We start from the raw sequence: 26,674 nt of genomic DNA, 5'->3' as shown, positions 1-26,674 counted from the left end.
GTAATACCCTCATGCCAAGATGTCTGGCAAGGTCCTGATTTAACAACAAGCAGGTGCTGAGCATCGAGAGATGTCAAGAACACAGGAGACAGGAGGATACCTCCAACGACAAGAATCTCTGAATTAGTGGAGCATTTGTTATGTCCATTTGACTCCTCCCATAAAATCTGTGGCTGCCAGGATGATGGGAAAGGACTAAACGTGGGAGAGGATTATAAAATGTTTCACTGCGGGATGGATTTTATTTAATAATAAATAGGCTTTGTTCAAATGGGGCACTTTTGACCCGGGCAGATATTACTAAATTTACTACTGTGGTGTTTAGCTAAATGTAAAAATATCAGAAAGTACCCCCAGATGCTCAGAAACACAGCTGTCATTTTGTCTTCTTTATATGGTCCCAGAATCCTGACTGGCTACATCTACAGAAAAGTAGACCATGATGTCGGGACCATAAAGAAACAACACAGGCTTAAATACAACTGTTCAGTTTGTTTTGGATGAAGTGACCAGTATTTATGACATTAATCAGTCTGGAATTCTAGGGTGACATCATCTCTTCCAATATGCTGGCTCTGCTCTGGCCATCTGGGGTGCTCTCTTACTTTTCCTAGGGCCTTGAGCATGTGCTGTCCAGAGTACTTACACTTCTGTGCTGTGTTCTTCTGATTAGCTTGTCCATCTCCACTCCAGACCATCCGTACTTAGAAACCTTCATATAATCACTGCTTCACACCTTGCTCAACACAAAATGAGCACACAGGAAATATTCAGTGAATAAATGCTTGCCAAAAAAAATCAAAGAAATTTAAAAGTTATTTTTTAATTGATAAACTTCCTGTTCCAGTATGGCTGAGTAAACTCCAACTGGCTCGTCTTTCTACAGAAAACAACTGCAAACTCTGCACACACACACACACACACACACACACACACACACACACATACAAGAAATCTCCTAGGCCACTAGATTTCACTGGTGAACTCTATCAAACATTTAAGAAGAAATGACATCAATATCACACAAATTCTTTCAGGAAATAAAGGAGGAAGGAACATTTCCCAACTCATTTTATGAGGCCAGTACAACCTTAATGCTAAAACCTAAAGACATTACCAAAAAAGAAAAACAAACTCCATGAACTGATAAATTTTGTCCATGATCAGTATGCATTTGGCTATCCTCAAGTGTTTGACTTGTACAAATAGTGCTTCTAGCAAATTTATATAAAGTATTTCTTACTGATTTGTCAGAGAAGAAAAATTACCAATTTTAAGATTTGTATTTTAGGGCTTCCCTGGTGACGCAGTGGTTAAGAATCCACCTGCCAATGCGTGGCACACGGGTTCGAGCCCTGGTCTGGAAAGATCCCACATGCTGCAGAGCAACTAAGCCCATGCGCTACAACTACTGAGCCTGCGTTCTAGAGCCCATGCTCCACAATGAAAGAAGCCACTGCAATGAGAAGCCCACGTACCTCAACGAAGAGTAGCCCCTGCTCATTGCAACTAGAGAAAGCCCGTGCGCAGCAACGAAGACCCAACGCAGCCAAAAACAAACAAACAAATAAATTTATTTAAAAAACAAAAAAAAAGATTTGTATTTTAGTGTCCACCAGACGGGCCTGTATAATTTTGTGGAAATTAACTCCAAAATATAATGGAATTGGCCTCCTGTATCACCAATTTCAGTCCATCCAGATTTATCCATCAGTGGTTTGAAAATGGAAATAGATTATATAGCACAGGGAACTATACTCAATATTTTGTAATAACCTATAAGGGAAAAGAATCTAAAAAAGGATGTATGTATATCTGAATCACTTTGTTGTACACTTGAAACACAACAGTGTAAATTAACTGTACGTCAATTAAAAAAGAAACAGGCAAACCCCACCTCAAAAAAAAGAATCTAATTGGATCTCCTTGCCCCTTTTTGGAAAAACCTGTTCATCCCAGGCCAATTTGTAGGCCAGTTTCCTGGTCTAATTAATATATTTGATGGGACATTAATGGACAGGCTGTTCTTCAGTTGGGTGCACACCCCTAATCCAATCAGCTGTTGCTGGAGGTGGTCGGAAAGTAGGAAATATGGTGGCCGAGGGCTGGCTCATCAGCAGGGCCTGTGGGAGGGGAGGTTTTCCTTAGAAGGGGTCGTGGGCACAGCAGACACCATCATTGTTCAGCACGGTAGCTGTGGTGAGTCGTGGCAGCCTCCTTATCATATTTTCTACATAGTCTTCAAGAAAACAGTTCATGTCCTTATTAACCATGGCACGCCACCACAGTGGTCACTACTAGTAGAGCACTAGCCGCCAGTCTACATTTCTTCTTTCTGCGGCAGGTGTAGGATGATTCAATCGCTATCATCAGGGGTTCTTCCTCGCTTTTCTGAGGTATATGGAATACTGCTTCTTCCTCAAAAGGCACATAATTCACTTTCAACGAGGTCTGCACTCCACTTAGCAGGAAAGGTCTAGACGAGGCACAAGCAAAATGGTGATGCTTTGGGTTCTGAGATCCGGAGTGTGTCTTGCTAAGGGAAGATTTATGACGCTGAACCAAAGTCCTTAGAAAATGCCAAGGAAAAAGACTGAGAAAATCAAGTCCAGGTGGCAAGTCCAGAGGGCAGAACAGGGTCAAAAACAGGAGACAATCCAAGGATCAGGTATCGAGCAAAACTAGAACAGATGGAAGGTGATGTGAGCGCTGCTGAGTGTGCCTTTGCTTGCTTTTATGGATTCACCAGGTGGCGCAGGGTGGGTAGTGCTGGCCTAAGGGCACATGATTGAGGGGGACATTCAGGAAAAGTCTGTTCCTTCTCCATTTACCCCTGGTCTCCGGTCTCTGGAGAGTCATTCCAACTCCCCTCCATTACCTTGGAACTGTTTACTTCCTGCTGTGATTACTTCCTCCTGCCTACCTCAGACTCTCCAATTCCTCTAATAACCTGGAGCTCAGTGGGGCATAGTTTGAGCCCTTTAACCAGCTTGCTTTAAAGAATACAGCCCGGAAGGTGAATTTAGCATCTGCCTCGCGGGTTACTGAACCTGTTCCTTCAGCATGTGCACCCACTCCCGAGCCTGTTCATCTGCCAAGTAGAGGCAGCCGTTAACAAGGTCACTTGTTATCACCTCTCTGATTCGCTCCCAGGTCATCTTAGGAACTCACGCCCCATTCTTCCGGTTGGGTAATCCACATGGTAACAAGTGATATCTCCACACGTGCTGCATATACCACACGTGGCCTGAAAAAGACATACGCACAGCTCTATAGGCAAATACGATGCCACTGATAATTCCAAATAGGAGAAGGTGCCTTGATTGGCTCAACTGACCCCGAGGCCATTAAAACTTCATTGTTCCCGAGGAAAACTTTTTTAAGGTCAATCCACAGTTGCCCTGCTCACAAATGACCAAGTCTGAACCCGTACCTCCACCTGAGACAACTTTTCTTGTTACGCAACCCAGAATACCTGTGATGTCACTGACCCAAGGGCGATTTCTAAGGGTGGGGTGAGATTGAGGGCTTGGGGCTATTCCCAGAATCCCTATCTGGAATGCGTTTACAAATGGTGATCAGTCCAGGGTGCCTGAAATCTTATTAGCACTGCATGATGGGAGCACTGAAGCAAAATGGGCTTCTGTGGAGTGGCACGGGAGCCAAGCTCACTCTTTTAGGACAAACTATAATCTTATTCATAATTTTGGGGCTGTTCCTAGAATGTACATTCTATCTATTAAGATGCTTTGTAAAATAGAAGCCTATTGTTGATAAAGCATCAGCTATTACCTAAAACAAACTCTCACCTTTCAGAACCAATATTTTCTCCCTGAGAAAAAATTTTTTCTGCTGCTTCTGAGGGGTCCGTTATTGGTACTATTCCAACAGCCCTCAACTCTGAAATGTTTACACTAGCTAAACACACACAACTTACAAAGAACTGGCCACTTCGCCCGAAATTTCCACCTATTCACTTAATCAACTGCAACACTGAAGCAGGCATTACCTTGGTCAAGGCTATACTTCAATTCAAGAAGCATTTAACTGGGCTTCCCTGGTGGCGCAGTGCTTGAGAGTCCGCCTGCCGATGCAGGAGACGCGGGTTCGTGCCCAGTTTCGGGAAGATCCCACATGCCGCGGAGCGGCTGGGCCCGTGAGCCATGGCCACTGAGCCTGCGCGTCCGGAGCCTGTGCTCCGCAAATGGGAGAGGCCACAACAGTGAGAGGCCCGCATAACGCAAGAAAAAAAAAAAAAAAAAAAGAAGCATTTAACTGACTCAGGATCAAGGGAATTGTTTACTGAGTGCACAGTGTTTGTAACACATGGGACAGATTTAAACTGGACAGAGAAAAACCCCATCACCAAAGTGCTTCAGGTTTTACCACTGATCATAAAAAGGCAGGTAAAATCATTTCTGCCAGGAACTGATTGTGGTGACTTATCTCTTTATTAACATGAACAGAAATATCATCCAGCCCTCTAACACAGAGCATAGGGGTAGAGCGTTACCGCAGGAGTTTAGAACTTACGTCAACACAAGCCTTTCTCAACCAACCAAGCAGTATTTCCTGAGTACCTACAGCGGAGGAGATACAGGTACTAAGAGACGCGTTGACCTTTTGAATAAGCAATTTCAATAGTTTTTCTTATTCAGGTAACTCAGGATCCACAGTAACTCCATCTAATGAGCCACCAAAGGAACTGCAAGTTGAACTAAACTGATGTCCACCACAAAATCCTTTTTCTCTTGAACTCTATGAAGTCTCCTTTCTCTGTGCATCTAACTAAATAGCTATCTGTAAATAGAGTACACATAGCAACAATATACACCCACATATACTTTTCCACATCTGTTATCTTATTTAAAAGCAAGGGGTTTTGGAGTCAGAATTGAGTTCCATTTGTGACTGTCATAGTAAGTAAATGTGACCTTGGGTAAATCACTTAAGCTCTCTGGGTCTCAGTTTTCTCATCTCTAAAATGGGATTCATAATAGAAATTGGATAACTGTAAGGATTAAAGGAGCTAATATTAGCAAATTTCTTAGCACAGGGAGTACATAATCCATAAATCGTAGATTTAATTATTATCCTTTAATAATTGTCCCAACCTTTGTAAGTCTACCAGGCACTTATAATTATCTCTGTTGAACAGATGAGATTAAGTAATTTATCCAGGGTTCCACAATTCAGCAGTGGCAGCGCCAGGGTTTCTGATGCCAGGCCCCAAGACTCCCACCATCACCCCCAGTCAACCTTATAGACTTTTATAGAATGGGCTGCACTGTCCAGCACAAGAAGAGAATTTTCCTTGGTGAAGGTCAGTGCCACAGGATGGGAAAGACCGTGGGTGATGATGGGCTTCAGTACTGGAAACTCCTCAGGTTTTCCTAAGCACAGGACAGCCAGATTAGAAGTATCGGCAACAATCACGTTCCCCTGGTGATCAAAGGTCACAGCGGAGGCGGTTATTTTGGAGGGGAAAAAGAGGCTCAGCCCAAAGGCATCCACCTGGCCAATGAGCTGCATACTTGCGCTGAACACCTTCACCGTGGTGCTGCAGGCCCCGGTCCCCACGGCCAGGGGGTGCTCTAGGACCGCAATGGCCCCGGTGAGCCAGGACACCGCCACCCCCTGGGGATGGCACAGGTGAGTTTGCAACCGTTCAGTTCTCCGGAGGACCCCTTCTGGAAAGTCGACTTCCAGGAGGTGCAGGGACCCCGCCTCCGCATCAGTTACCATGACCCCATTCTGAGGGGTGGTCTCCACACCCCAAGGCAAGGAGAACTGGCCTCCGATGACAAGCTTGATCTGGCCAAAGAAGTCAAACACTTTGATCGAGCGGTCGCCGGCGTCGGTGACAACCACATGGCAGTCGTTGGTGACGGTGACGTCAAGTGGATACCTAATGTCCTGATCAGAGTCCCCCTTCTCTCCAAACTGATGCGCACATCCTCCCCCCGCGTCAAAGATCTTGACACGCCTCCTGCCGTCGTGCACCACCACAACCCGCCCCGTCTTAGGACACAACGCCAGCCCAGTGGGGTTGACCAGGGTCCCCCAGCCTCCGAAGGCGTGGTGGCAGGTGAGGACCCCGGGGGCGGAGGGGGCGGCGCGGGGAGCGGCTGGGGCCGGGCGCAGCGCGGAGCCCAGGAGCTCCAGGAGGTGCAGCACCGGCAGGCAGTCGCTGGTGTCGCAGCCCCTGCAGGCTCGCCGGCAGAAGGGGCACTCGAGGGCCAGCGTCCGCGGGTGCGCCAGGGCGGCCACGCAGGCCAGGCAGACCACGTGGCCGCAGGGCAGGTTGCGTGGGCGCCGCTGCTGGCGGTGGCCGAACCGCTCAAAGCACACCTTGCATTCGAGCAGGCTGGTCTCGGCCTCTCGCACCAGCTCCCGGAGCGCTGGCCCGCTCCCGGAGGCCTCGGCACCCATCGCGCGGCCTGAAGGACTCCCGCCGCGCCGGCAGCCTGCGGAGCTGTACGCTGCCCCCGCGCCGCCCAGGGTCACGGTCACGGGGCGGGGCGCTGGTCCTGACGTCTACGGCGGCCGGCCGCTCGGCCGAGACCTGCTGCCCCCTGGTGGGCACTGCATCCTGAGGGTCTGACAGTGAACACTGACAAGCTGTATCCACAGCGCGTGGTCAGACCTGTAATCTTCACAACAGTCACGGATGGATTATCTCCAATTTACACTTGAGGAAACATACATATTGAGGACAAGCGGGTTGCTCCCTGGTACCCAGCAGAGTGCCCTGCAGTTTCCCGTCGGCAGCGCTGGGTACTGGGGCCTGGGGCTGGCCAGGCATGAAACCTGGTCTCAGAGCTCACAATGCTTATGATCTGACTGGGAAAACACAGATGTCCAAGGGAAATTAAAATCCAAGGGGGTGAGGCAGGTGCACGTGCTTCTTTTGGGTCTTCTATCGCTCTCGGAGTACAGTAGATGCTTCATGACTACTTGTAAAATGAATTTATGTATGAATGAAGCAATGTTATAGGAAAATATATGCAATCCACTAGATGAATTTGTGTCAAGGCAGGGACTATGGCTGGGAATGTCTCCCAGAGAAATTAATATGAAAGAAGAAAGCTGTTAGTTAATAATAAACTTACTCCATGCCTGCCCTCTTTTAAGTGGTTTCCATAGGTTATATTATTTAAACCACATGACAGTCCTACTAGGTGTGTTACTTTCATCACCCATTTTCTACCATAGTGTTTGTAGAGGTTAAGTTTCTTATCCAGGGTCACATGACTAGGAAGTGGCCAGGCTGGGATTTGACTGCAGAGCCCACACTCTTAACTATACCAGTCTTTTCAAACTTGGTTGCACATGGTAAATACCTGGGTTTCATCCTCCAAAGATTCATTTGTCCAGGGTGTGGGCTGGGCAGCTGGGATTTTTTTTAAAGCTCCCTAGGGGTTTATCATGTGCAGCCAAGTTTGAGGACCACTGTGATATGACAGTCCCACACATGACAGCAGGTTAAATTCTTTCTACCTCAATCAATATGGAAAGCACAGAGAATCTACAATATGCTTAAAGATCCTCAAACAGGAGATAGCACAATCTCTCTCAGGAATCGCTGCGGTACTACAAGCAATCATTTTCAGCATTCTCCCCTCAGTGGATCACATGCACATTGTCTTTGACAAAACCACTTATCAGATCACTTCTCCTCATTTAGAGGTAATTACTGTGATCATTCACCCTCTTATTTGCTGGACTTCTGAGAAAACAAGGGACTTTTATCCCATTAAATCCCCTGGAGGAAGCTTTAATGTAAGACAAGAAAGAACATTTTCTTATGCAGTGTTACAAGATTCAAAGATTATCTGTGTATTGGGACACAGTAACCAACTTAATATTATAATTTCAGACTACAATACATTTTCATTCCAAATAGAAATTACTTTCTGAAGTCATCCTTAAGTCAAGAAAAACATTCAGGAAATCTAAATCCCATCTAAAAATGGAATATTTTTAGAATTAGTACTAAAAGATATATAATGAGAGCCATGTATAGAATATTAAATTTTCTAGTAGCCACATTTTAAAAAGGAAAAAGAAACTAATAAAATGAATTTAACTGCGTATTTTATTTCATCCAAAATATCCCAAATGATATCCTTATGACATGTAATCACTGTAAAAATTATTAGTGAGATATTTTACTTTATTTTATTTTATTTTTTTTAGTACTAAGTGAAGTCCAGTATGTATTTCAAACCCACAGCACATCCTAATTCAGTTCAGTAACCACATGCAGCTGGCAGTTACTGCAGGGAACAGTTAGAGATCTAGATCAAGTCTGTGATTAATTACCTTCTCAAGATGCTTTGCATACGGATTTCATTGATGCTTGATGTGCTTCTAACTTGCCTCTGCTCCAACATTGTTTTAAAACGAATCCAAAGACCCCCAACTCCTTGCTGACTGTGACGGAGCTTCTACCCCACCCCTCAGCGACGTCTTGCCAGGGAGTGTGATTCTCAGTAGAGAGGAGCTCTCCTTGGTGAGTAGCCTGCCTTCTTCTTCTTGATCCTGTGCTGTCCCCGTGCGGCAACCAGTAGTACTGCACCAAGAGGCTGGCGGTGTTTAGCGAGGTAAACCAGACAAATCTGCAATAAATACGACTTATTTAAGCATGTTCACAGTCATCGCTCTGCCACTTGGTAGTTAGCAAAGCGGTTCTGGAAAGCATTGTGGCACATACACTGACAATCCACCCTGACGATTTGCTGTCAAGACTCTAATTGGTAAATTTAAAGTATGGAAATGTAACTTTGTGGTGTTTGTTCAGAGTTAAAGCTTTCTCAGTGACACAAAGCTTCCGAAATAAACACAAGTAGGTTTGCGCCTTTCACAGTGAGGATCCCCACATTCTGGCTGGGCATCATTAGCAATCATTTTCTTCACTGTTTGCTGCCTCTCCATGGAGTTAAACACAAATTCTGTTCCAGCGTTCCTGTCAACCCAACCCACACCCTCCCTTCCCTTTTCACTTGTCCTTTTTCTATTTTACCAAGTGTAGAGTCCAGTTTCTCTTTTTATCCAATCTTAAAATTGCTCTTTATCTTCATCCTTTCTTTCTTTTTCTGAAGACAGAAACTAAGTTCTAGGAGAGCAGGAACCATATCCGCAGTGCCTAGCGCGTGCCTGGTACACAGCAGGAGTCAATACATGTTTTTTAAATGGGTGAACTAATGAATACTTAAAAGGATACTACTTACAGGCAGCAAACTCCAATGTTATACCTTTCCTTTGATGATTCTCTAGTATTTATAGGAAGTATTGTTAGGAAAATAGCACTTGCTTATCTCTAGAGTCAATGTTGAAAGGTTTCTCAAATACCTTATATAGTGCAATCCTCATCGCATATATATACTGATTAATAAAAGAAACGCCCTGGGGACTTCACTGGTGGCCCAGTGGTAAAGAATCTGCCTTCCAATGCAGGGGACGTGGGTTCGATCCCTGGTCAGGTAACAAAGATCCCACATGCCGCAAGGCAACTAAGCCCACGTGCCACAACTACTGAGCTCGTGTGCCTCAGCTGGATAGCCCGCGCGCCCTGGAGCCTGCGCGCCACAACTAGAGAAAAGAAAACCCGCACGCCACAACTAGAGAGAAGCCCACGCACCACAACGAAGATCCCGCGTGCCACAACTAAGACCCGTCACAGCCAAAAATAAATTAAAAAAAAAAAAAAAAGAAGCGATGCCCTGAGTCTTAACTCTAACATTCTGAGTTTCCTATGAAGAATCATCCCTCCTCCATGGCGAAGTCTCCATGGATTTCCTCTGTGCTTCCCTCCAATACTTCTTACTTACAGGGTCCTGGAATAGCATGACCATCTCTTCCTCCTTCCACCTAGAACAAGCCCTGAGGCCTGTGGAGGCAAAGGATTTGAAGAATACATCTTGTGGTCAGTGGCTGACTCCTGTGCAAAGGACCATGCGGCAGAGGGGAGGAAATGGAGACCCAGCTCAGGGTGGTTACAGCAGAGAGGAGGGGGCGGAGGGCGACAGGCTGTGGAGTCTGGGGGAGGGAGTTAGTGCTTAGGCACATGGACTGCCGGTTTTGCAAGTGTGGGAAGACATGCCACATGCATGCAGTTGAGAAGGAATCCCAGAACGAGTCCGATGACACAGTTACATCTCAGATTGTACCTGACAATGACGAGAGAAAGGAAGAGAGCAAGCCACATAGAAGCATCTCAGTCCGGAGGAAAGGTGCAACCTTTGAACAGAGAAGGAGCAGACTGTAGGCGCTTTAGCATGGGCTTGTGAGCTCACAGGAGCAAAAGCTTGCTACCATTACGAACCTGAATCCCTCCTGGGTTGGTGAGCTTTGAGTTTCAGGCAGCCTCCAGGCACCTCCTTAACAGGCAGATCTCCATCACCTGTGTGGTTCCTTGGCCCCAACCTGGGTTCTGGTCTCCAGCTTTGCTCTCCCCCAAGGGCACCTGGTCTTCCAGTACCCACTCTGACCACCTATCTAATTTCATAACTCATGCCCCACGTGCTTGGCTTCAGGGGTGAGGGATTTGGTGGGCAGGGGAAAGTGGTGCAGGCTCGAAGGTTTTGAGCACACACAGAAAAATGAGCTGGAGATGTATGGTTGAAAGTGAGAAGCTGGAGATTTCAAAGTTTCTGAAATTTTCATAAACACACAATGAAATAATTTTTATAATACACACCATCCTATTAACATGAGCTAAACAATCTAAATCATTTAAATATTAGGTAGTGCAGTAAGAAAGGAATGTCTGATTTATCAAAATGTGATTTTTAATGAAAAACTGAAAAGTTTTGAATCTAAACTTTCATAATGAACAGACATGAATCCAGCCCTAAGTACACTGCACTTCATAAGACTATCATTTAAACAAGACTAAATTATGAGAAACAAAAAACTGCCAAACAGAGAAAACAACTTTTTTTTTTTTTTTTTTTTGCTGTACGCGGGCCTCTCACTGCTGTGGCCTCTCCCATTGCAGAGCACAGGCTCCGGACGCGCAGGCTCAGCGGCCATGGCTCACGGGCCCAGCCGCTCCGTGGCATGTGGGATCCTCCCGGACCGGGGCACGAACCCGTGTCCCCTGCATCGGCAGGCAGACTCTCAACCACTGCGCCACCAGGGAAGCCCCAGAAAACAACTTTTAAAAATAATTTCTTTTTACAGTTTGGGAAAAATATTTTTTCCATATAGATTGGTTAATTTCATTAATTTAAAAGTTTATTTCTTCATTCTGTCACATATAAAATTATATAAGGAGAAAAAATGTGAAAAGGAGTGCTAGAATTGAGTACAATATGAGGGTTTATAGTAAAAATTAATGTTTATATAATGTCTTAGACCATTATCTTTTACCTTGGACCCCATTAAAGTGTTACATTTACTCAATGGTTCTAAATTTCATAAAGAATGCCAATGTTTCTGTCTATTATATTTAAGTTATATGCATTATATTTCTCTTTTATTCTTTAATTATACAAATAATACATGCTGATTGTAAAAAATTCTTGCAATCTGTAAGTAAGACACACAGGTATAATCTTTTGCCCCCCAATCACAGTCTTTTTTCCAAAGTACATGTTTTTTTTCCCTAAAAAGTTATAAGCATTTTTGAGCAAAGATCTATGATGTGATCTGTGAAGAATTTTTTTCCAAAAGTCATCTATTATATTTTTATGCCTTAGCACAATTTTCAGTTGCTCAAAAACATGTTGATATTACTTGCTTCTATTTACGTCTCATTTACTTTTCTATAAATAGATATAACTTTTCAATAATGTAGTCAATTCCCCAACTTTTATGTCGTTCTTCAAAAGCATCAACCTTCTCCAGACAATGAATATTGCACACTGAACCTGAAACAAAAAGAAAGTGTGACAAGTTAAAACTTTATGAAGAATGTAACTAGTTCTAAAAACATATCAGATGATTTTTAAAAGAGTGTGTACTGAAGATCTTTTCTTTCTTTTTAATGAACATGGGGAAATAAATATTAAGGGTAAATTTTCTGCACTCTGAATATACCATCTCTCTAGAAGAATTCAGATGTCTTTAACATAAGCATACCATTTAGCTAAAAAGTCCTATTACAGACATGGGTTCCTTTTTTGGATATAATAGTCTCCAATTAAATGGCTTCTGACTTTTAAATTTTATATACTTCTAGATATTAATAGTTTGCTAATAGCTCAAAACAGTTAACTGTTGACTTAATTTCAAAAGTTACAGCACATGTCTGTAACTTACCAAACAATGTTTTAATTTCAGCATCTGGAACGTAAAATGGTAGACCTAAGTAAAAGAGAAACATGGTGAAGAATAAATTCTAATAGATCTAATTGTAAAGAGAAATAAATTCTCAGGGCCCACTTCTCAGCTTATTTCCAATGACCTTGGTATACACATTCCATACATAACTCAATTATCCAAATAGGTGAGGATGTGACAGGTTCTTCTGCTTCTGCTTTTGCACATCTGATACCAAAGACTGGCTTACTGAGGGGACTGGTAATGTTAGATGCCCATCTCCAGCTTACATGAGATGGCTGAGTCAGCCTTGGAACTTGGGAACAGGAAAATCAGAGTGGAGTTCATGAACAAATTTCCTTGGGGCTTCCTGCTTCCAGGGTAGAGATTTTCTACCACTCCTGCACTTACCCTCATCCTACAAACTCTGCCCACTTTTCTGTGGGCCATTTACTTTAGAAGAAATAGCTTCTGCCCCTTCCTAGAAGGGAATTCTTAGCCTCCACCCAGACAAGGACTGTTCTGTCTTCTTCCTACAGGCCCTTCCTTAGGCCTACTGTTCAGGAAGGGAACTTACATCACATTCACAGAGCTGACATCTGTTTCCCTTATTTTCTATTTCCATCTGATTTTCCCAGACTTAATTATGGACACTAAGTCTCATCTTTTAATGAGTTTTTAAGATCTGACTTATTCAAACAGAAAAAAATACTAACACAGATATTTATAAAACAAAGCACTTTTTAAAAAAGACTCTATTAAAAATCAAATTGGGTATTTTTACAAATTAAAAGTGTATGTACTTCGTTTTCACTTCTTCCTGAAAAGCCACGACTTAAAGATCAGGCTTTGCAACAAAAAGAATAAAATACCTAGGACTAAACCTACCTAAGGAGACAAAAGACCTGTATGCAGAAAATTATAAGACACTGATGAAAGAAATTAAAGATGATACAAATAGATGGAGAGATATACCATGTTCTTGGATTGGAAGAATCAACATTGTGAAAATGACTCTACTACCCAAAGCAATCTACAGATTCAATGCAATCCCTATCAAACTACCACTGGCATTTTTCACAGAACTAGAACAAAAAATTTCACAATTTGTATGGAAACACAAAAGACCCCGAATAGCCAAAACAATCTTGAGAAAGAAAAACGGAGCTGGAGGAATCAGGCTCCCTGACTTCAGACTATACTACAAAGCTACAGTAATCAAGACAGTATGGTACTGGCACAAAAACAGAAAGATAGATCAATGGAACAGGATAGAAAGCCCAGAGATAAACCCAGGCACATATGGTCACATTACTTTTGATAAAGGAAGCAAGAATATACAATGGAGAAAAGACAGCCTCTTCAATAAGTGGTGCTGGGAAAACTGGACAGCTACAGGTAAAAGAATGAAATTAGAACACTCCCTAACACCATACACAAGAATAAACTCAAAATGGATTAAAGACCTAAATGTAAGGCCAGACACTATAAAACTCTTAGAGGAAAACATAGGCAGAACACTCTATGACATAAATCACAGCAAGATCCTTTTTGACCCACCTCCTAGAGAAATGGAAATAAAAACAAAAATCAACAAATGGGACCTAATGAAACTTAAAAGCTTTTGCACAGGAAAGGAAACAATAAACAAGACGAAAAGACAACCCTCAGTACGGGAGAAAGTATTTGCAAATGAAGCAACTGACAAAGGATTAATCTCCAAAATTTACAAGCAGCTCAGGCAGCTCAATATCAAAAAAACAAACAACTCAATCCAAAAATGGACAGAAGACCTAAGTAGACATTTCTCCAAAGAAGATATACAGATTCCCAACAAACACATGAAAGAATGCTCCACATCATTAATCATTAGAGAAATGCAAGTCAAAACCACAATGAGATATCATCTCACACCAGTCAGAATGAATGGCCATCATCAAAAAATCTACAAAGAATAAATGCTAGAGAGGGTATGGAGAAAAGGGAACCCTCCTGCACTGTTGGTAGGAATGTAAATTGATACAGCCACTATGGAGAACAGTATGGAGGTTCCTGATAAAACTAAAAATAGAACTACCATACGACCCAGCAATCCTACTACTGGGCATATACCCTGAGAAAACCATAATTCAAAAAGAGTCATGTACCACAATGTTCATTGCAGGTCTATTTACAATAGCTAGGACATGGAAGCAACCTAAGTGTCCATTGACAGATGAATGGATAAAGAAGATGTGGCACATATATACAATGGAATATTACTCAGCCATAAAAAGAGACGAAATTGAGTTATCTGTAGTGAGATGGATGGACCTAGAGACTGTCATACAGAGTGAAGTAAGTCAGAAAGAGAAAAACAAATACCATGTGCTAACACATATGTATGGAATCTAAAAAAAAATGGTTCTGAAGACAGGAATAAAGATGCAGACATAGAGAATGTACTTGAAAACACAGCAAGGGGGAAGGGTAAGCTGGGACAAGGTGAGAGAGTGGCATGGACACATATACACTACCAAATGTAAAATAGATAGCTAGTGGGTAGCAGCCGCATAGCTCAGGGAGATCAGCTCGGTGCTTTGTGTCCACCTAGAGGGGTGGGATAGGGAGGGTGGGAGGGAGACGCAAGAGGGAGGAGATATGGGGATATATGTATATGTATAGCTGATGCACTTTGTTATAAAGCAGAAACTAATTGTATAATTAGTAAAGCAATTAATTGTAAAGCAATTATACTCCAATAAAGATGTTAAAAAAAAAAGGTCAGGCTTTAATGTTCAAACACATTTAAATGAATCCAGAAGAAAACATCCCTTTTACACATTCAAAACAAATACAGTTATTTTTAAAATGCAATAAATTATAAAGTTCCAGAAATTAAAAACAGCAATAGTTTAGAGATTTTCCTGCACACCCCTACCTCCCCACGTCCACGTCTCACCGCATCCTCCTATGAGGATTTATTTGTAGGCATCAGCCCAATACATCCCATCCCCACCACCATGGATGACACAGACTGCATGTATATCAGCAGTATGCCTCACAGGAGAAAATAATGCTATCCAAGTCATAGAATTAAATCACGAAACAAGGCAACTGGAAAAAGAACAAGAAACTTTACCTGCATATTTAGTTGGATCGTAAGAAAAAACAGACAAGAGGTACTGAAACCCAGTTCTTGTTAGGGACAACATTATATCTGCATAGCTGAAAAGAACATTAAAAGGCATGTGTTACATTTCTTTACAAAGAACGAGAAGCAGGGAGGGAAGCCAGCTTTTCCTTTCATCTCTATTACTGAGTTTAACTCTCCTAAAAAATCACATGAAGTAGATTCTCATTCTAAAAAGCTAGAAATGGGCTCAGCAAATGATGTTACCTGCCTAAGCTGGGAAATAGCAAAGGATGGGAATCCAAAGGAGGCCTGGCTCTGGAGCCCATCAGACCAGAAGATGTCAAATTAAGCAGAACAGAGGCTCCTTCCAATGTGATGTGGTCCCCGGAGGCCCATCAGCTTTGAACATATATTTCCCGAAGCACTGCCAGCTTTGGGGCAGTGGTTCCCAGACCAGGCTGGTATCAAGATTACCTGGGCACCTGCTGGAAGAAGAGGTGCTCGAGCTTCATTCATCCCAAGACTGAGTCAGTAGGTTTGCTGTGGGGCCTGGGATGCTGCAGCTTAACAAATATCCTGGATGATGGGGTCATCACCGGGGGCACGGGTAAGAGGTACAAAACACATTCCCTTTCCTCTCTTTAGTTGGCGAGAGATAAGACTAATAAACAAGCCAAAATTCAAGGTACTATGACATTACAGTTCTGCACGGGTGGCATAAGCCCTGAGTGCTACGGCAACTATCCTTTGGAGTAGGTGTCCTGAGGAGCAGGTGACGCCACTTCCCAGCCGTGTCTGATGGGTTCAGAGTGGGGACCTGCCCTAACAGGGCCCATCAGCAGACAGACCAGGAGCCAGACCTGGGTCTGATACAGAATGACGAGTTGGACCAATCAGATGACTCCGCTGGGAAACTGAGTTAAGAGATCCAAAGAGGAGCTGCTAGTTCACTGTGGTCATTGGACCAAACGCTGGAGTTTCTGTGCTGAGTGGAGGTTGGAGCAGAGGAAGCTGAGTGCTGAGGTAGGAGGGCAGAGGAGGCACGCACAGGGAGGTAAGAGGCCATGAGAGACAGACAGACAGACAGAGGTGGAGGAGCTGCACAGCTCTGAGTGAGGAGCCTTGGCTCTTTCCACGGGGCCCGGCTGTGCTGCCATACCTGTACAGAGCCCTGGGAGAAATCAGGGAGGCTGTCCTGCATGGGGGTTAGGAGTACAGACTCTGCAAGGTCCCTGAGCTCAAAGTCCAGCCCCTCCACTTACGGGCTATGTAAGCTTGACAAAGTCTTAACCCCTCTGTGCCTCAGTTTTCTCATCTGTAAAATGGGGATAAAACTAGTAACCAACTCACAGGTGGTTGTGAGAATTCAATGAGTGCACACACATAAAGTGCTTAGAACACTGCCTGGTACATGGTAAATGCTCAGGTCAGTAGCTTATTCCATTAGCGTCCTCAACATAAACTCCCTTAAAACTTGAGCTGGCTTGAGCTGGTCACTCTTCCTTGCAAGTGAAAGAACCAGACCTAAGCAAACTTCTGAGCAGAAACCTTTACTTGATCTTGAAAAACTTCAGCTACATAACATTTATTGTTAAAAATTTGGAAAATGCACAAAACCAGAAAGAACAAAATAAAAATTATCCACAATCTCATATCTTTGCTTTGGACCTTTATTTTTTATTTTTATTTTTTGCTGTACGCGGGCCTCTCACTACTGTGGCCTCTCCCGTTGCGGAGCACAGGCTCCAGACGCGCAGGCCCAGCGGCCATGGCTCACGGGCCCAGCCGCTCCGCGGCACGCGGGATCTTCCCGGACCGGGGCACGATCCTGTGTCCCCTGCCTCGGCAGTCGGACTCTGAACCACTGCGCCACCAGGGAAGCCCTAGATTCTTGTTCTTAAGAAAGGAGGGACTTGCTGTCCCGATGAAGTGATCAGTCAGACAGGTTTGGCAGGGTTTCAGAGGACTCACAGGCATCCTTCCTCCTGGAATGCGGACTTTCTCTGTCAACCAGCCTCAAAAAATTCAGAAAAATGAGAGGTATGATTGATGGTAGGCAAAAAACCTGAGAGTCACAGCAGAAACCACATCAGTTCTCGCCCATGTGTAATCTCAGCAGGAGACACCCCGTACTGATGGCAGGACTGGGAAAAAGCACTAAGTACCATAAATGCTAAGATAAAGTCATTTATCTTCCTAATGGCTCAAAATAAGCAATTATTCCAGAAACAAAGGCCAAGGCATTCTTGGGGCTGTGACAAGACACACACACACACACAGACACACACACACACAAACACACACACACACACACACACACACACACACACACACACACACACACACACACACACACACGGGCCTGGAAGGGGAGGAAAGAGAATAGGGGGAACCAGGAAGACAGAGTCTGTGACCAAACTAAAACTAGATTCTCCAAGAGCTCTGGAGGGGCCTCATGACTCTTTCTTACCATGAACTAAACAGTTCAGAGGCCACTTGGATGGCCTTTATTTCTAGGACAGAGGAGGCGATGGTGGCTGGTGGGAAACAGTATATTTTCCTTGCTTTAAGTCAGGTTTGTTTTCACTCATTTACTCAACAAATATTTATTAAGCTCCTACTATGTGCTAAAATTTTATATACATATATATATATATTTATTATTATGCCAGATTATATCATTATCTATAAAAATTAAGCCAGATTGTGGAGAGATAACTGAACACAAGGTGCACAGTCTGTAGAGTGAGCTTTGTGATTTCGGGTTTGCTCCCCACCGCCTTGGGGATCTGAGCGACGCAACCAAAGCCTGCAGAGAGACTAACCTTGAGGAAGAGGGTGGACAACCTTAGGAAGCGAGGAACACCTACGATCTTAGAGACTCAGCAGAACTGAGTTTAGTGTATAAATATGGTGTTTTATGGAGACGCAGAAGCCACAGGTGATACTTTTGAGTTGATGACGGACACTGATGTCACATGGGAAATGCCGAGCAGACACTGGATATGGGATGTGGGTGTTTAGGAGAAAGGACAGAGCTGGAAATACAGAAACAATAAGGGCCAATACCATGCGCAACTTGTTCAGTTATTTCCCCAACATCATGTGTATTTAGACATAGTAGGAGCTTAATATGTATTTGTTGAATACCAGAACGAAAGTAATAGGAGAACTGAAGCAATCTTTGAAGGAGCAAGTATAGGAGAGAGGATGGCACAGCCGTGCTGAGGATGGTCCCTCTGGGAATGATGACTTCTAGGCATGTGAGGAAGGTGAGGGTCCCAGAGAAGAGAGAAAGGAGGAACAGTGTCAGAAAGAAAAGGGGAAAAGGAGTGTGAATTATCACCAGAGGAAAATATATATTAAGAGGATGTGGGATTCCTCTGGTGATGCAGTGGTTAAGAATCCGCCTGCCAATGCAGGGGACACGGGTTCGAGCCCTGGTCCGGGAAGATCCCACATGCCACGGAGCAACTAAGCCCATGCACCACAACTACTGAGCCTGAGCTCTAGAGCCCGTGCACCATAACAAGAGAAGCCACCGCAAGGAGAAGCCCGCGCACCACAACAAAGAGTAGCCCCCGCTCGCCACAACTAGAGAAAGCCCTTGTGCAGCAACGAAGACCCAGTGCAGCTAAAAATAAATAAAATTAAATCTTTAAAATAAAAAAAAAGAGGATGTGGCAATGTCTAATTAAAATAAGATTAGGTTTGGCAACAAGCCTTACCCACCAAACAATTCTTTTTTTTTTTTGGCCCGCGTGCAGCATGCGGGATCCTAGTTCCCCAACCAGGTATTGAACCCCCTGTGCCCCCCGCCATAGAAGCTCGGAGTCTTAACCACTGGACTGCCAGGGAAGTCCCAAACGATTCATTTTTAAAAAGAGAAATTTCATTTCGCTGATATGTTGAGTCTGCCTCCATACAACTAAGTAATTCAGTATTTATGTGTTACATAAATATCTGTGAATGATACTTGGGTTGGAAAGTACACAGGAGGGGGTCACATTTTACTCAGTATACTTTTGCATATTTTAATTTTATTTTCTAATAAGACCAGATACAAAAGAATGGTCACCCAAAATATCTAGACCAAAAGCTCTAATACAATAGCAGCTAATATTTAAACAGTCATTTAGGGTCAACACTTGTTGTTGTCACATGTGTACTTGTTACCCGTGTTATTTCTTTCCATTCCCACAACAGCCATGTGAGGGGGCCTAGTCATGGGCGTGACTTTAAAGCCAAAGTCCTTGGGTTTTAATCTCAATTCTGTCACGTACTTGCTGCCGCACTTTGGACAAGTAACTTAACCTCTTTGACCTTAGTTTCCTCATCTGTAAAATGGGAATAATGATAGCGTAATACCTCACAGGGTTGCTTGGTGGATAAATTGTGTTGTTTCACATAAGGTATTTTAAGAAAGCCTGGCACATGGCAAGGAGTGAACAAGTATTACCTGGTACTCTCAGTGGAGGTGGTGAGGGTGGTATTAGTAGGAAAATTACAGTTTTGCAGAGGAGTAAACTAAGGTGTAGAGAAGTTGAATTCTTTGACCAGGGCAATACAGCTTAGAAATGACAGAGCCACAAGCCTTGCACCCATGTCCCCGTGGCCAAATCCTATACTTTTTAGACCAAGATGCTATTGGATATAGGTCTTCTAATTCCAAATACAATAAGCTATTTCAAACTAGTAGAAGTCTAGTCATCTTCTGGAAACCAGAAAAAGTACAATATAGTAAATTAAGGAGGCTAAAAAAGGGGGAAAAAACAACATAATTAAAGGAGCCAAATCACTAACCGTTTGCGATCACCTGGATTAATAGCGACTAATGCTCCTCTATCCCAAATTCTGTCAAATTTGCCAATATTTGCTCTACCAGAAAGAAAAAGATAAAAAAATTTATGTAAGAAAAATAAAATCTTTAACAAGACAGTGTTCCCCATGGCACATGTCAGAACCTCACCAGCTGTTAAGGAACTGGGATCTCACATCTGCTTTTCCTCAGAGTCTCTAGGGATGTGCTGGTGTGTGTGTGTAGCTGTCCATCTCCTCCTAGATCTAGGAGCTGGTGGCAGTAGCTTGGACTTGGGGGCACAAAGGAGGAACAAGGGACAGTTTGAGACAACTCTCCGCCCAGCCCCTGGAACAGGTATCAGGGACTTTTAGGAGATGAGCTCTCACCTCCGTCCACACCCTGAAATGCATTTCTGTTACAGACACTGGTGTGAAGTGGAAGACACTTTCTTGCTCTCCCCTCCTTTTCCCTACCTTCCTAGGGTCATAATAATTTTTCCAGAGCCTAGCAGCTACCTAAGGGCAAAGATATCAAGTGTGCAGACATACAGGCTGCAGTTAAAAATAACTGCAGAACAGAGACTCAAATCAATGCTTCATGGGTGCTACTGCAAGGGAATGGGAGTGATAAAAAGACCCTCAGCCCACCCCAGCATTGCCTAGCGAACACTCAAGTTTTTTAAAGTGCAGAGGTAGACATCAGTCCTACCTGGGAAGATCAAAAAGACTGCAACAGTACAATGAGATGTTCCCTGAAGAACTCTGCAATGAAAAAGTCAAGAAAAAACATTCCACTTAATTAGGAGGTACTTGAATGGTCAAGGGAAAAAAAAAGAGGGCCAAAGCAGCGCATGGGTGGTAGAGAAAGAATGTGTAATTAAACATAAAGAACATAATTTCACGGCAAACAATTTTTTTAGACATCTTACTTTAAATTTTTATTTTGGGGGGGGACTTCCCTGGTGGTCCAGTGGCTAAGACTCTGCGCTCCCAGTGAAGAGGGCCCGGGTTCGATCCCTGGTCAGGGAACTAGATCCCACATGCCGCAACTAAGAGTTCACGTGCTGCAACTAAAGATCCTGCATGCCGCAACTAAGACCTGACGCAGCCAAATAAATAAATAACATTATTTTTAAAAAATACTAATCTATAAAAAATATAAATTTTTATTTTTTTAATTTTGAAATAAATATGGACCATGCTGCAGAGAATTTATAGAATAAAGAAAAAACCTGCATGCCACCCTCTGGACACAATGATTTTAATCATTTTGGTGAATTCCTCTCCATCTTCCCCCCTCATTTCCTGCACCTTGCAACCTATGCAAATATTTTTTTAACTGAAAATAAAATACAATTTTACTGAAAATAATTTTTAATGGGACTTTTTAAAATTAAAAACCTATATGGGGTTCTTTTGGATCAACTCAAAAAGGAAAATCAGATTGGTTAATCCTGAAGATCAGTTAACTATTACTCATTTTGGAGCTTGTTATATTTTAGCAATGTTTACTTTAGCAAAATCCTAATATTTTGACCCCCTAATGACAAGTATACACATCAATCAATTACCAGGCAGACTGAGAGAGAAAGGACAGACATTTTAAAAGTTACTCATGAAGGGCTTCCCTGGTGGCACAGTGGTTGAGAATCCACCTGCCGAAGGAGGGGACGCGGGTTTGTGCCCCAGTCTGGGAAGATCCCACATGCCGCGGAGCGGCTGGGCCCGTGAGCCATGGCCGCTAAGCCGGCGCGTCTGGAGCCTGTGCTCCGCAACGGGAGAGCCCACAACAGTGAGAGGCCCGCGTACCGCAAAAAAAACCCAAAAAACAAGTTACTCATGAAAAGTGCAGTTGTATTGACTCCCCAGTGTCCTCTCTTTCATTCACTGACCGATGAACATTTATTTCCTGAGCACCTTGTAGACAGGACTAGGCCAAGTTCTAGATACTGCAGTGAATTTGACAGTCTCTGACCCCAGTGAGGACAGCCTGGTGGAGCAGAGAGGTGTGGAAACAAAGAACCATCATGGTACAGAATGGGCTGTACTGTTCTGGTTGTGTGCCCTGAACTGTGGGAACAGAGTAGACGGAGCAGGGAACTCACTGCCCGAGCACCAGGAAAGGCAGAACAAAAGGTGGCCGAAGAACTGGCTGGGTGCATCTGCTGACATCACGGGTGTGGGAGGTGAGAAGTCTGGGAGGTGGGGGGAGGAGCAGGGTAGGAGATGTACTTCAGGATGTGAAAATGTTGTATTTTATTCTGAAATAAGGTGCAACAGAGGTGGATGGGTCTTTGAAGACCAGTCTGGAAGCACAGTGGGGGTCAGCCCTGAGAGGAAGGGGCCTGGAGGCAGGGAGAACAGCCCGTGAACCTTAACCTTGGCTGCAGACTGGAATCACCTAGGAGCTTTAAATAGACCTGATGCCAGGCCCCATCTCTAGAGGTTCTGACTGAATTAGCTGGAGGCCAGGCCTTGGCACTAGGAAGTTTTAAAGATCCACAGATAATTTCAAATGTGCCACCAGGGCTAAGAACCACTTCCTCCAAGGAGTCTGGAAGAGGACTAGCCTCTCCGGACTGAGCAAACAGCAATTCTTAGATGATCTCAGAATGGAGTGGGAGGAAGCTGTAAAATAAAGTCCTATCAAGTTTCCTAGTGACCTGGGCAATTAATTTCAATATTTAGAAAAGAGAGTGCTTTGCGAGAGACCAAATGTACAGACGGATGGTGGCCAGACCACATCTGGTAATAGCTTGGACCCATAACCTCTGCACCAACTAGCCAGGGAAGCCTAACCACAGCCTTGCAGGACATGGTCAATGACTGCCAGCCTCCCTGATTTTTACGCCTCCCCTCCACCCCTACGCCTCTCTTCTAGCTCAAAATCAAATACGTTTCCCAAACCAATCACAAGGGATGCCGCTTCTAGTTAGCCAACAGCGCCAGAAGCCTTCGCCTTTTTCTCTAGAAAGCTTTCCTAGCCCCCTGCCAGGCTTTGAGCCTCTGACAAATCCAATTGGCAACTCCCTCTGAATTGACAGCCTCTGCTTGTTCTCATTTGGGTGGTCTCTGTTTATTTCCACATTATTACCCCAAGCTAGCAAAGCAGTTCCACTGGATCATTCTGGTCACAGGAGGAGGACAACTCCCAAATCTATCATTTCCAGCCCAAATGCTTGGCGCATGCTTCAGAGACGTTTGCCGGTTATCCCTTCATCGTGCCACAGGTCTTTTAAACTCACCTCCAGGACAAAACTCATTTTCTCTGCCCTTCGACCTGCTTCTCCTTGATTCTCTGCTATCCAACCAGTCATCTGAGCTGGAAATGTGAACTCACCACCCCCTGGATTCCCAGTCAATTAATCACTAAATCCTCCCAGTTTGACACCCTAAACATCATTTTAATCGATCTGTTCCTCTAAGTGCCCCATCACTCTCCCGGTGCAGCCATTCAGGATCTCTTTCCTGGACCACTGCTCACAACCTCCTATCTGGTCTCTCTGCCAGAAGGCTACTGCCGTTCAAGCTCACTTCCCTTGAGGCCACAAGGGTGGTCAGTCACAAAAGAAAATCTGGCTGTGTCACGTTCAGGTACCAGCTTTACAGGACATCTGGATTGGATGACCTGACTCTCTGCCTGTCCTAGCCCTATCTGTCACCACACTTCAGGAAGCTCCCCCAGGCTGGGTTAGGAAACATTCCTCTCTGTTCCCTTAATACCCCGTGTCATTACACTTCGCTCCATGTATGACAAACAGCCTCCTCTGTTTCTCTTCTCTGCTAAGCTAAGCGATTCTTTAGGGCGGGGACTGTGTTTTCATCTCTTCAGTGTCTTATGCAAGGTGTGGCACAAGACAGGTTCTCAGAAACACCTGTTTATAAATTAAAAATCAAACAAACCCAAACCAAAAACATGACAAATAAGCTTTGACCTTAGCTTTTATATATATTTGTTCACACCTAGCTACTGTCTATCTTTTTATGCTCCTTACACTATAATATCCAGGTGAATCTGGTGATAAAGTGGGGTCATCTGACACTTGTATAGTATCCTCACTTACTCATGCTGAGAAAAACCTTCTTCTGGGGGTATGGAAATAACTATTTACCAAAATCAAAACATACCTTGAATACTTTGGCTCCAGGAATTTCCATAATTTGTTCTTCTGAGTAAGAAAGATTCTGCTCCGTAAAAAATTCCCGTATCCCAAGTTCACTGATTTCCACACCAACTACACTGTGTCCTCGGTCTGCAAACCTGCATAAAATCATATAATTACACTTAAGTTTTTATCTCAAATACAGTACTAAGTAAAAGGATATGTACCAATAAGCATACATTTTCCTTAATTTTAAGGGATTTATTTGAATTCAGACTCATAACGTTTCACAGAACATGTAGATACACAGAAAGTGGATCTATATATTCTCAAACCTTATGCTATGTGGAATTCTGAAAAAATGATTTATATGACCTTAGGAAAAATTTAAAAGTTTGGAAAATTATACCTTAACATGTTGATTTACTACAAATGGATTTGATTGGAAGAGTTTCTGATTTAAAAGCATCCTATGAATTAGATATGCTTTTCAAGTTCTCTAAATCAGCTCTGTCCATTAAAACTTTCAGTGATGATGGAAAAATCTATACCTGTATTGTCCAATCCAGCAGCCACTAACCACATAGGCTATTGAGCCCTTGAGACGTGGCTTGTGTGACTTAGTTTAAACAGCCACATGGGGCTGGTAGATACCGTACTGGAGCACTCGGCTCTAGAACATTATCATCCGTTTCTATAACAGTCTTATAATTTCCACTTACACTAAACCCTATCCAGAAATTTATTTGATTACCATACGCAAAAGCTTACCAGTATTTTTCTGGTAAGCTTTATAATTACAGAATTCAGTCTTGGGATCTTGGACTTCAAAGAAAACAGCACTAGTGGCACAAATACCCAGGTACAGTATTGATTTTATGTTACATTAAATAAACACATAAGTCAGTTATGCAACATATGCATTTTTTTTTTTTTTTTTTTTTTTTTTTTTGCGGTACGCGGGCCTCTCACTGCCGTGGCCTCTCCCGTTGCAGAGCACAAGCTCCGGACGCGCAGGCTCAGCAGCCATGGCTCACGGGCCCAGCCGCTCCGCGGCATGTGGGATCTTCCCAGACCGGGGCACGAACCCGTGTTCCCTGCATTGGCAGGTGGACTCTCAACCACTGCACCACCAGGGAAGCCCAACATATGCATTTTTTAAAATCACACACCATGCAAAATCATGCAGTAAAAATCATGAGGCTTATGGGGAAAATGGGGGTTGGAGTACACATTAAACAACTTTGTCCTAATGGAGTATATTCAGCCATAAACAATTGAAATCTTGCCATTTATGGCAACATGGATGAACTCTGAGGGCATTATGCTAAGTGAAATGAGTCAGACACAGACAAACAGCTTATAATCTCACTTATATGTGGAATCAAAAGAAAACAAAAACCAGAAACAAGCTCATAGATACAGAGACCAGATTGGTAGTTGCCAGAGGCTGGGGGTGAGCAATGGGTAAAATGGGTGAAGGAAGTCAAAAGGTACAAATTTTCACTTATAAAATAAATAAGTCATGGGGATGTAATATACAACATGGTAACTATAGTTAGTAGCATTGTATTGCATATTTGAAAGTTGCTAAGAGAGTAGATTTTAAATGTTCTTATCACACACAACACTATGTAGTTCTGTAACTATGTATCGATTAACTAGATTTATTGGGATGATCATTTCACAATATATGTATATACAAATATCAAATCATTACATTGTACACCTAAAACTAACATAATGTTGTATGTCAATTATACCTTAATTTTTAAAAAGGTTTTTTTTAAAGAAAAAGCTGCTGCACATTTGCCACAACTCATCTCTGTGAATCAGGATTTTCTCAATAATGTGCAATTAAACAGTATTTAGAAATAAAATGGATTAAATAGTACTTAAGAAAAAAAAAATTTAGTGCCACATTAAAAAGAAAAAAGACAAGAACCTAATAGACATGGTGGCACAGTTTTACATGTTAAATGGTTACAAAATATATAAATACTACAACATGGCACTTTACCTTGAGAGAGACCTGAAGTTTACTTGTAGACTTGTAAGCGTTGGAAGGGCTTCAGCTTTCAAGTTATTGTAAAGTAGTGGCAGGGGGATTATTGGCAGCCACGGAAAGTTCCAACACTGGCTGTGGATGGGAGCAAGTGGCTCACAGCACACCGAGGTGAACTGAGGTATCTGGGAGATAGGTGAGGTTTGTGCATGGGTGCATTTTGTCTATTTATACATGGTTTAGTAGAGCTGGGTGTTGTTACCTGCTTTCACCTCATGTTTCTTGCAGACAAAAATTACATATAAGCAGATGTGAAATTCAAACCATGCTCAAATTGTTCCTTAATGTATCAGTGGAGTTAGAATGCAATTAGCTTCAAAACAA

At 43.3% G+C, this 26,674-nt stretch overlaps 2 protein-coding genes across 2 annotated transcripts in view; both read right to left on the bottom strand.

Moving 5' to 3' along the window:
* Positions 1–5,082: 5,082 nt before the first annotated feature.
* NHLRC1 (NHL repeat containing E3 ubiquitin protein ligase 1) lies at positions 5,083–6,437 on the bottom strand. Its single transcript, XM_007461259.1, has one exon. The coding sequence runs from the start codon at positions 6,430–6,432 to the stop codon at positions 5,245–5,247; it is 1,188 nt and encodes a 395-aa protein (XP_007461321.1). The 5' UTR covers positions 6,433–6,437; the 3' UTR covers positions 5,083–5,244.
* Positions 6,438–11,763: 5,326 nt separating this feature from the next.
* TPMT (thiopurine S-methyltransferase) overlaps positions 11,764–26,674 on the bottom strand; it is an 18,038-nt gene continuing 3,127 nt past the window's right edge. Inside the window, exons 3-8 of the mRNA XM_007461258.1 lie at positions 24,311–24,443; positions 20,892–20,944; positions 20,186–20,260; positions 15,389–15,474; positions 12,268–12,312; positions 11,764–11,876 (exon numbers count right to left, since the gene is read on the bottom strand). Coding sequence (XP_007461320.1) covers positions 11,764–11,876; positions 12,268–12,312; positions 15,389–15,474; positions 20,186–20,260; positions 20,892–20,944; positions 24,311–24,443 — 505 coding nt within the window. The remainder of the gene's footprint in view (positions 11,877–12,267; positions 12,313–15,388; positions 15,475–20,185; positions 20,261–20,891; positions 20,945–24,310; positions 24,444–26,674) is intronic.

This window comes from Lipotes vexillifer, unplaced genomic scaffold (genome assembly GCF_000442215.2).
Source record: "Lipotes vexillifer unplaced genomic scaffold, Lipotes_vexillifer_v1.1 scaffold863, whole genome shotgun sequence".
NCBI classification, from domain to species: Eukaryota; Metazoa; Chordata; class Mammalia; order Artiodactyla; family Lipotidae; genus Lipotes; species Lipotes vexillifer.
Note: the sequence above shows the minus strand (reverse complement) of the source record. Positions and strands in the feature narration are given on the sequence as shown.